The sequence below is a fragment of the Myotis davidii genome, unplaced genomic scaffold (genome assembly GCF_000327345.1).
Source record: "Myotis davidii unplaced genomic scaffold, ASM32734v1 scaffold223, whole genome shotgun sequence".
Taxonomy (NCBI): domain Eukaryota; kingdom Metazoa; phylum Chordata; class Mammalia; order Chiroptera; family Vespertilionidae; genus Myotis; species Myotis davidii.
The window spans coordinates 4325405-4337270 of record NW_006294609.1 but is presented as its reverse complement, the minus strand read 5'-3'; the positions used below and the strand labels follow the sequence as shown (position 1 = coordinate 4337270).

At 37.5% G+C, this 11866-nt stretch overlaps 1 protein-coding gene across 1 annotated transcript in view; it reads left to right on the top strand.

Moving 5' to 3' along the window:
• The window catches only part of ATXN2 (ataxin 2), a 64870-nt gene that overhangs the window by 30799 nt on the left and 22205 nt on the right, over nt 1-11866 (top strand). Inside the window, exons 12-16 of the mRNA XM_015567352.1 lie at nt 1361-1543; nt 3674-3871; nt 4259-4366; nt 4851-4921; nt 10188-10492. Of these exons, the coding sequence (XP_015422838.1) occupies nt 1361-1543; nt 3674-3871; nt 4259-4366; nt 4851-4921; nt 10188-10492 (865 nt within the window). The remainder of the gene's footprint in view (nt 1-1360; nt 1544-3673; nt 3872-4258; nt 4367-4850; nt 4922-10187; nt 10493-11866) is intronic.

Here is an 11866-nt window from a genome sequence, read left to right as displayed (position 1 = left end):
CTGTTTACTCACTTTTTTTTTTTAATATACTTTATTGATTTTTTACAGAGAGGAAGGGAGAGGGATAGAGAGAGAAACATCAATCAGCTGCCTCCTGCACACTCCCTACTGGGGATGTACCCGCAACCAAGGTACATGCCCTTGACCGGAATCGAACCTGTGACCCTTCAGTCCGCAGGCCGACGCTCTATCCACTGAGCCAAACCGGTCAGGGTGGGAATGAGTTTTTTTTTTAAGTTGCAGTTTGATTTCATTGAGGTATGCCAACCCACTTTAGCAGTCTTTTTCTAAGAGATATTAAAAAAATACGTAAAAATATGCAAATACCCAATTCTTAAGTCATTCTTCGATAGAAGTCAATTATGTCTCCCGTTGAAAACTATAATATGTAAGATTAACATCCTTTTTAAGATTGTATCTAGGATTAAATTCCTGCCGAGGACACAAACTAATTTGACATTATGCAAAGTTTGGCAGCCGGTGAGGTGAGGAGCCTGCACTTTGACACGAAGGAGTTTTGCCAAGTGTTGGCACTGTCTGGCTTCTCTGACGAGAGCTGTTCTGTCCAGTTTTTACCTGTTTTGTTTGAAAGTACAGTAGACTTCTTTAGAAATAAAGTGAAGGGGGTGACAGAATTAATTAGGTAGAATTTTGATAATTCATATCATGCAAATTTCTTCCCCAGATGTCAATTATTCTGGTTCTAAAAGTCATGCCTTAACAGTAGGATTTTCAGCTCATAGCCTGTTGCGTGAGGAACTGCTTACTGGTGAGAACTGATTAAGGCATGGGTTGTAAAATTGATTACCATGGCAGAAGAGGTAGAGAAATTTAAGGAGGATATGTACATATATATTAATAATATAAAGATATATAGGGATTACTAGTTTTTTAAAAAATATTTTTATAATTTTAGAAATAATATAGCAAATTTGAGGGAAAAGCTAAAAGTATATATGGTAAAATAAAAATTATAGCATCATGTAGCCATAACTTCTGTTAGCATTTTATATGTATATTTAAATGCTTATAAATAATGGATATAGGTTAAATTGCTAAAATTTTTGAAGAGTTATGACATCTTATTGTGTGATTTCTTACCATCAACCTCATCCCTCCCTTTCTTTAAAAATAAAGAGAAATAAAATAAAATTTATTTATAAAACTTCATAGCATTCTACAAAATAATCCTGAAAAAATATGGCCAAAAATATATATATATACCCACCCCCCAAACCCCCTTAAACCAAGGAAAAGAGAGAATCAGATGTGTGTGAATGGGGTGTTGTATGTATTTAGCAGAGAAGTTGTACTGATGGACATTGTGGCATTTATGTAATGTTCGCTCTTCCTTTCTTAGGGCCCCCAAGGATGTCCCCAAAGGCCCAGCGACACCCTCGAAATCACAGAGTTTCTGCTGGAAGGGGTTCCATTTCCAGTGGACTAGAATTTGTATCCCATACGCCACCAAGTGAAGCAGTGGCTCCTCCCACCGCAAGGACCAGTCCGGCGGGGGGCACGTGGTCATCTGTGGTCAGCGGGGGTAGGTAACACGTGGATTAGAGCATGATGACTGTTCATTTTGTAATTCTAAATGTAAAGGGGCTGAGCTCAAGCTGTTTGAGGAAGTATATGTATATATTAAAAATGAAGTAACCAGGAATTGGAAAATGTATATATTCTGGGCTCTACAACTCACTCTCATCATATAGAGCAAATCTGTGATCATTCTGAATTTCAGTGTCTTAGTGAGTAAAATTTTTGCCTACTCTATTTATGGACTTTTGATGAGATTCATATGCTACTTATAAGTATGAATATACTTTTTATATATGAAGTACTGAAATATAAGTTAAGTACAGAATGTAATGCCGTTTGGAGGGACCATATTTCCTATCCTCTTAGTAGCTTGATTCATTCCACATACATTTATTTTGGGCTCACAGTGCTATGTGTTTCTATGGCATCTGTATATGGCACTAACTACTGACTATACTTTCCTTACACGGAATATCAAACACTCGAGAGGGCCAAGATTTATCTGTGACTAGCCTAAGGAATGTGCTGACAGCAGCTATGTATAAAAAGTACACACACTTTGACTCGATCTTATAATTAAACTAAGACTGCTTTTTCTACTTATGTTTTGCTTTCATGATAACTATAGAGAGGGCAGGCAGTGATTGCGTATTTTGGTAATAATCTTATTTTAATCAGTGCATCGAACCTTTAAAAGAAAAAATACCTTTAAGCTTAACAAACAAAAATATACCCAACTCTGTTAAATGTCTTTAGTTGATATACACTGCTCAGCTTCATGAATGTGTAATTGTATTGTAAATTCCTTTGCAGTTTCTATTTTTTCCTTTGGTTTCCAATTATAAGTAAATAACAATTCAATTAACAAAATAGAATTTCTAAAAATCTGTATTTCTCCATTTCTGCCATTAATCATGTGACATATTCAGATAATCTGGAAATAAATTTTGAGAGTAAAGCATGATTATAGGAGTGAAAACATATTTGTTATAAATACATATAGGACAGTATAACAAGTTTGTTCTTTATAATAATTTAAAAAATTGCAAATGTTGAATAATAATTTCCCTCCATGACCCTTGTGACATAATGAACCTCTAATGTGAAGCAAATTGAACCATTTTCTCTATACCTTTGAATCTGAGCTCTACAAATGTATTTATAGTGGAATATGAAACCTAATTAGATACTTATTTTGAGGCTGTGCATAGGAACCCTTGCTTGGGTTATCTTCCCCTCCTGGCTAAATGGAATCCCCGATTTCCTTAGTTACTGCAGAATGGATCTTGATGTGGCAAGAGAGAACATATAGGATTGGTTGCAAGCTGCTAAAAGGTGTTTGAGTTTGTTGTTGGAAGGATAAATATATAAGCCTGCTTCTTAGGGATACACACACACACACATATACCTTTAAAAAAAAATTTCTATTGATTTCAGAGAGGAAGGGAGAGGGAGAGAGAAAAACATCATGGATGAAAGAGAATCATCGATTGGCTGCCTCCTGCACACCCCATAATGGGGACTGAGCCCGCAACCAGGGCATGTGCCCTGACTGGGAATCGAACTGTGACCTCCTGGTTCATAGATCGATGCTCACAACTAAGCCACACCAGCCAGGCTACACACTTTTTTTAAAAAAGAAACTGTCTCACTTTTTAGTAAAGAATATTGCTATCTTTATTTTTAAAGTGACATTTATCTTACCTTAGAAATCCAGTTTCTAACTTCATTTAAAAGATTGCCTTTAGACTTAATATATTTAGTTAGAAGAAAAAACTACAGTTGTACTTAGTTATTAGTATATTCTCAATCATTACCATTTGTACTAAGACTTTGGAAAAGAAAAACAGGGTGATGGGATAGGGCAGTGGTCGGCAAACTGCGGCCCCTTGAGTGTGGCTCTTCCACAAAATACCATGTGCAGGCGCGCACGTACAGTGCGATTGAAACTTCGTGGCCACACTCAAGGGGCCAAAGGGCCGCATGTGGCTCACGAGCTGCAGTTTGCCAACCACTGGGGTAGGGTAATTGGGAATGGGGGTCAGGTAGGACTATTTTTACCTAGATCTTAAGCTCTTTGACGAGGTGACATTTGAGCTGAGAATGTAATGGATAAGTTTTCTTTTTCTTCTAGTTCCAAGATTATCCCCCAAAACTCACAGACCCAGGTCTCCCAGACAGAACAGTATTGGAAATACTCCTAGTGGACCAGTTCTGGCTTCTCCCCAAGCTGGTATTATTCCCACGGAAGCTGTTGCTATGCCTGTTCCAGCTGCATCTCCCACGCCTGCCAGTCCTGCATCTAACAGAGCTGTCACCCCGTCTATTGAGGGTATGTAAGAAAGGACTTCCGATCCGTCCTGTTGTCTGCAGAGTGCAGCTTTACAGGTTGAATATTATACAAAAAATGCTATGCTTTATTCAAGGATAGGTATTTGTGTGCACATTTAAAGTTTCACGTGAATAAAGTTAGCTGTTTAAGTAATACTGCTAATTTTATGTTATTATTGACTGTCTTTTGTTAAGAGAGTTAACATTCTTGAGTAGTAAATATTAACATAAAATTATTGATGTTTCATATGTCTGCAAAGGAGAAAAGCCTCTTTAAATGGAAATATTATTTTCCCAAAAAGTAGGAGACAACATTTTTTGAATATTTTCCCATTTTACTTTTCTAAAATTTACCTAACTTTGAATTTTTTTAAAAATTATTTTCTAGCTAAGGATTCCAGGCTTCAAGATCAGAGGCAGAACTCTCCTGCAGGCAATAAGGAAAACATGAAGCCCAATGAGACATCACCCAGCTTCTCAAAAGTTGAAAATAAAGGTGAGAGCTTTAAAAGGTCTTTAGGGAAAACTGTAGAAATAGAAAGGAGTATGTCTAATCTCATGCCCAATATAGAGTATTTTTGTCCAACACTTTTTCTTAGTATTGTGCATATTTAAATGCATAATGTGACAAATGCTAAAGCCTATAATTAATGTATTAAAATTTTTATTATTTTGATAATAACTTATTTTCATTTAAAAATATATTTATTGATTTCAGAGAGGAAGGGAGAGGGAGAGAGTGATAGAAATAGCAATGAAGAATTAACTGACCAGCTGCCTCCTGCACATCCCTGCTGGGATCCAGCCCACAACCCAGGCACGTGCTCTGACCAGGAATCAAACCGTGACCTCCTGGTTCATAGGTCCACGCTCAACCATTAAGCCACACCAACCGGGCAAATTTAATTTCTATCATCCTATCCTAAAAGAATTTAAGTTAAAGATTAGAAATAAATCTGTAATTGTTACTAATTTTACAGGTATATCACCAGTTGTTTCCGAGCATAGAAAACAGATTGATGACTTAAAGAAATTTAAGAATGATTTTAGGGTAAGTGTTACATTAGAATCTTAAAAAATAAATATTAAACATTACTAAGAATTTTTATGTTATCTGTTTATAAAAATGGATTATATATACAACCACAAACATTGAACTGTGTGCATAAAAAGCTAAACATTCTTAAAGTTGTCTTTGCCTATGCTTTAGGGTAGCTAAAATCATGAGATTTTATAAGAACAATATAGATATAAGATGAAAGGGAATATAATTTTTAACATTCGAAGCTACCATAAGTTATTGTTTGGTGTTCATTTGATTACTTGATTCACTGAAGAGCAGAGCAAGCCCAAGGTGTTCATTATCTGATGTGGTGTCAGATACACTGCATTCTGGGGTGGCGATGTAGATTTACATTTTGTGCAGATTCATTGTGGTAGCAATCTTTGATGGACTTGCAGGACATACTGTAATCTCACCCGGATAACTGTTTCATTCTTTTGCCCAATATTTACTAATACACTGTGCATATCAAGGTATATTTTGAGACCAACTCAAGAAATCACCCTGAAACTTATCTTCTCAGTGGGAAAAAGATCTGATCATCAGCCCTTCCCTCACTAAAGTCCTCCTGTGAACTGTTCCTCAGCTGCACTCTCCTGTCAGAGGGAAGAGTATTTTTCCTGGACTCTTCTTTTTTATTTATTTAATGCCATAACTTTTTATTTCTTTTGCATTATGTATGAGTTCTCCAAACAGGATTTGTGTACAACCATCATAACATTCAATTTTAGAAGTTTCGTCATCCCAAAAAGAAGCCTCATACCTCTTAGCAGTCACTCCTCATTTGCTATCAAATACCGCTGTCCCCACAGGTCTTAAACAACTACTAATCTGTTTTTTGTCTCTATAGATTTCCCTATTCTGGACATTTTATATGAATGGAATCATACAGTATGTGGCCTTTTGTGACTGCCTTATTTCATCTAGCATAATGTTTTCAAGGTTCATTTATGTTGGAGTATCTATCAGTACTTCATTCCTTTTTACAGATGCCATTGTGTGGATAGACTGTGTTGTTGATCCATTCATTAACTGAGGTGTCGTTGGGTTGCTACCACTTCTTTACTATGAGTGATGCTGCTATGAATATTAGTGTACAGTTTTTGGGTGGACATATATTTTTATTTCTCTTGGGAGTGGAATTTCTGGGTCATACGGTAACTCTGTTTTTAACCTTTTGAGGAAAACTTCGGGCTGTTTGCCAAAGCAGCTGTACTATTTTACATTTCCACCAGCAGCATATGTCACAGTCATAAAGATTTGCTCTTATTTTTTATTTTTTTAAAATATATTTTTATTGAGTTCAGACAGGAATGGAGAAGGAGAGAAAGATAGAAACATCAATGACAAGAGAGAATCATTGATCGGCTGCCTCCTGCACGCCCCCTATTGGGGATTGAGCCTGCAACCCAGCATGTGCCCTGACCATAATTGAATCTGGGACCCTTCAGTCCCCAGGCTGACGCTCTGTCCACTGAACCAAACCGGCTAGGGCTGCTCTCATTACTCTTAAGAGCTGTGATTATTTTAAGTAACATTTTTTTTTTGTTTGGGTATTTTTTTGTTAAAAGTATATTTCATTGTATTTTTTTATTATTTTCTTGTTGTTAATCCTCACCCTAGGATACTTTCTCCATTGATTTCCAGAGAGAGAGTGGAAGGGAGGGGGAGAGACAGAGTGAGAGAAACATTGATGTGAGAGAGGCACACCAATTGGTTGCCTCTCACACGCACCCCACCAGGGATCTACAACCAAGGTACAAATCACACCCAAGACCCTTCAGTCCGCAGGCCGACGATCAAACCACTGAGACAAACCAGCCAGGGCTTGAGTAATTTTTTTTATGTTGTGTGAAGTAGGGCTCCAAATTCATTCTTTTGCATGTGGATATGACTTGTCTCAGCACCTTCTGTTGAAAAGACATTTCATTAATTGTACCCTTGTTGGAAAGCTATTGACTGCCATTGTGAAGGTTTGTTACTGGACTCAGTTCTCCACCGTAGCGCTATGTCTCTTGTATGCCAGTACCACACTGTCTCTGTAATGTCTTCATTTAATAGGAAACATTTTGTCATCAATTTACAACTTTCTGTAAAACTTTTTTAATACTTGACTCCTAAATTCCAGGTAGATAATAGCATTAAAACTCTATCTCTTTAGGATTTTTAGTTCTATTACTGTTTGGGGCCCGAGTAATCAAATTCATTAATAATTCTATTCAGATAAAATGTTATTAGCTTTACCTTTTTGTTGAGTATTATGTATCAGACACTGTTCTAATGTTTATATGATAAACTTTTTATTGTCCTATCATCCCTTTGAAGTACATCTTATTGTTACCCTATGTATACATAGGAAACTGAGGCAAAGACAAGTTAAATAATTTCCCAGATTCTCATTGCTAGTAAAACATAGGCCTGGCTGTCTGTGTTTGAGACTCCATCAATGCTTTGGGCAGTAGCTGATGCATAGTAATGTACTGTGTTGTTCAGCAAATGAATCATCAGACCCACCCTCATGACATGCACGTGTCCTGAACTATGATGGTTCATAAAAATCTGGTCTTTCATTGATGGTTTTTTTTTCCTTTGAGAGCCAAAAGCAAAGGCACCTATAGTAAAAATAAGTAAGTTGGACTGCATTAAACTATAAAGCTTTTCTGTACAGCAAAGGAAACCATCAATAAAATGAAAAGGCAACCTACTGAATGGAGAAAATATTTGTAAATCTGATAAGGAGTTAACTTCCAAAATATATAAAGTATTCCCGCAAGTCAAAGAAAAAAATTAATTTTTTAAAAATTAAAACATGGACATAGGACCAAAATACAAATTTTTCCAAAGAAGACATACAGATAGATGACTAACAGGTCCATGAAAAGGTGCTCACCATCAAAACCACGATAAGTCCCAATTGGCTAGACCCCAGCAGTATCTGCCCCCTGGTGGTCAGTGCACGTCATTGCAAGTGGTTGAGCTGTCAGCATATCACTAGCATATTATGCTTGGATTGGTTGAACAGACTACAGGACACTTAGCATATTAGGCTTTTATTATATAGGATGGATGGACCTTGAGGGCATTGTGACAAGTGAAGTAAGACAGAGAGAGACAAATACCATCTGATCTTACTTATATGTGGAATTTTTAAAATAACAAAGGCCAAACTCATAGATAGGGATTGGTGGTTGCCAAAGGCAGGGGTCCTTCAGATTGGTGAAAGTGGTCTAAAGGTACAAACTATTGGTTATAAAATAAATAAATCATGGAGGTGCAATGTACAGCATCGTGACCATAGTCAGTGCTGTTGTATTGTATATTCGAAAATTGCTAGGAGAGAAGACCTTAAAAGTTTTCATCATAAGAGAAAAATGGTAACTGGTGATAGCTATTAACTAGACATCTGTGATTACTTCATAATGCATTAGATCATTATGTTGTACATCTAAAACTAATGTAATGCCACATGTCAGTTATATCTGTTTTTAAAAAGTGGTTCTGTTTTGGAGGGGGGAGAATCTGTTTTCCCTTAGGTTTATTATACTGTAGATAGGATATATGCCAGAATGCCCAAAAGCATGAATCGCGCCTTAGTTTTCCCATTTGTAAGATGTCAGTAATAGTATCTATATCAAATAAGGCTGTTGTAACTACTGAATGAGTTTGTAGATAGTTCAGAACAGTGTCCAGCCCATAGTGAGAACTACAGATAACGTTAACCTTCATAGAAACAACAGAACTCTTACTTTTGCCTTACTCAAAGACCTTTGTAATAAACACTAGAGAAGTCTTCTCTAGTACACAGTTGGTCTGTGTCACCGCTATTAAAGGCTTTTATGAACAAATGCTGGCTTAAAACTTAAATGTCTATATTTTGACTTAAGTTATTACTGAGTCCAAATAAATGTGCTATCACTTTTTCCCTCCACTCCAATGGTGATGCAGTGAAACTTGAGATGTCCTGAGATATGCAATGCTGTTTACCAGACACCCAGGGCCTCAGGAGTGAGGCTTTGACTCATCCTGGGGCTGAGGATATAGTTTGTGTCTTTCTATCCATGCGGCCCTTCCGCTGTGCAGGTGCCTTGGGGCTGCTGCCTGTATTTGTGCTCATTTCCACCTTGACTGCTATTTGCTGCAGTTTCCTTCTCTTTCCGTGTTATTGCCTTCAGCTGTCCATTTTCTTCTGTAGAGTATAGCATCTTCAATCGTCTTCAGGAAGGAGTAGCCTTGATTTCTTCTGTTGGGCAAACAAAAACCCCATCACTTATTTCACTAATGTCTTTTTCACTTCTGTTCTTTTTGTTGGTTGGTACTTGAGTTTTGTGGTTTCCTTCTTTACTGACGGGTTAGAAGATATAATAACGTATATTAAGCAACATGTCTAGTCAGGTCTCCCTCAATCCACCTATTTCTGACTTTCCAAGCCACCATTTCCCAAGGCCAGGCCCTGATCTTATTGCAGCCTCCATAATGGGGTCTCCATTCTCACTTGTTCCCTCCAGCTCATTTCTACAAAGCTGCTGTGCTCATCTTTATGAACCATAAATTCTGTTCAACACTGTAATCTGCTAAAAATTATTTAGGAACTTCTCAACCCCCTAAAAATTAAAAGCTAGAGTACTTAACATAGCTCTCAAGTGCCTTTATCTTCCATTTCCTCTTGAGTGAAATTGTTATTTCTTGACTCAGTTGTGCAAAGGCACCCACTCTTGCTCCAGCCACAGGGCTCTCGGTTTCACAGTGGGCCATCTTCTCTCATGCCCTGAATTTTCAAACATGCTGTTTCTTTTGCATAGACCATTCTCTTCGGTAAACTTCCCTCCTTCCCCAAACATTTTTCACACTCTGGACTAGATGACACTTCTATTGAGAAGCCTTCTCTTTCCATAAGTTGCTTTTACCTGTGGGATCCAGTAGAATTTACCACATTTTGTAAGTGTCTGATCTCACCCAGATAAGAAAACCTATTTAATATTTTCTATACCCACCAGGCACCATTTCTGACACACGGTAGGCAATCAGTAAATATTTAACTTTTGAGGTTAGGACATTTGAGTGCATAGATGACTGTGGTTGTGGTGTATAGATATTTTGTTACTGTCTTATAATAAAGACATTACTCTTAAAGTATGAAAAAGCCTTATTCAGTTTATTTCATGCTTACAAATAACGTTAGTGTATTTGTGTTATGGAGAAAATTGATTACTAGAGTTACTTAAAATATTTAAGTATAATTATTTCCTTTATTTAGTTACAGCCAAGTTCTACTTCTGAATCTGTGGATCAACTGCTAAACAAAAATAGAGAGGGAGAAAAATCAAGAGATTTGATCAAAGACAAAATTGAACCAAATGCTAAGGATTCTTTCATTGAAAATAACAGCAGCAACTGCACCAGTGGCAGCAGCAAGCCGAGCAGCCCCAGCGTTTCCCCCTCGATCCTCAGTCACTCGGAGCACAGGAGGGGTCCTGAGGTCACCTCCCAAGGAGTGCAGACGTCCAGCCCCGGATGTAAGCCAGAGAAAGATGATAAAGAGGAGAAAAAAGACGCAGCTGAGTAAGTAAACCTGGCATTAGCATGTCCTGTTACTTAACTTTTTCTTAAGGTATTCAGAGCTTTCCAACTCAAGAATTTATCTAGACTTTTAGACTGTTTCATACGTAGCTCTCAGATTACAAACAACTTGTCCAAACAAATGACATCTTACGTAAGTAAATTAGGTCATTGTATCCTGGACTCTTCTTCCCCATTTTTGCATCTCTTGGCAAAACAAAACAAAAAATTCTAGGCATAAATTAAGAACGCCTTTTCTGTAAATGTACAGGGAGTTGAAAACTACTGGCTTTTGGACCTTTATCCCCTTGATGCTAATTCATAGCCACCTCCCGGCTGTGTTGCCGGGAGTAAGAACTGCCTTTGCCTGCGGGAGAGAGAAGTGTCTGGTGCCCCTACTCAGTTCACATTGTCCATCAGAAACAGTGTTTTAGTGAATGGTTAGATTTGTTAAGGTTGACTTAATTTTGCACATCCAGTATGTGTACTATCAATTAAATGGACTTCTGTAGGCTAGCCTCAGAGCCTAACTTAAGCACCATTGATTTATTGTTCTGGGCTCCATATCACCCAGTTACAGCTGAACTTTTGGAATGCAGCGTGTTGATAAATTGGGGAGGGCTTATTCTTGATTTGAGGCAGAAAATTTTTTATACTTTTCCTTAAGGTTTATCATGTGGGAAACACTTTGTTACATAAAAAAATAGTGCATGCTAGGGAATTGATATGTTAAGGATTGAATTTCAGGATATTTTATAAGGTTACTACTGTCTTTTCAGTTAAAGTATTTATTGATTGCTTTTGAGAGACATTATATATTATACTTTTTATTTTTTCATTTTTTAAATATATTTTATTGATTTTTTTACAGAGAGGAAGGGAGAGGGATAGAGAGTTAGAAACATCGATGAGAGAGAAGCATCGATCAGCTGCCTCCTGCACACCCCCTACTGGGGATGTGCCTGCAACCAAGGTACATGCCCTTGATTGGAATCAAACATGGGACCTTTCAGTCCACAGGCCGACGCTCTATCCAGTGAGCCAAACCGGCTAGGGCTATTATACTTTTTAAAGAACTTGTCCTTTTTTGGGTGGTCTCTACCAGATTAAGGAGTGGTAAATGTGTGTGTGTTTCATTTTTTAATATTTTAATTTTATTTTAACCCTCACTGGAGTATATTTCTACTGATTTTTAGAGAGAGACAGAAACATCAATCGGTTGCCTCCTGTACACATCCCAGCTGGGGATCAAACCTAGGTATGTGCCCTGACCGGGAACTGTACCCGCAGCCTTTTGGTGTACAAAACAATGCTCCAACCAGCTGAGCAACCCAGCTAGGGCTGTGTGTGTGTTTGTGTGTGTGTGTTTAATATATT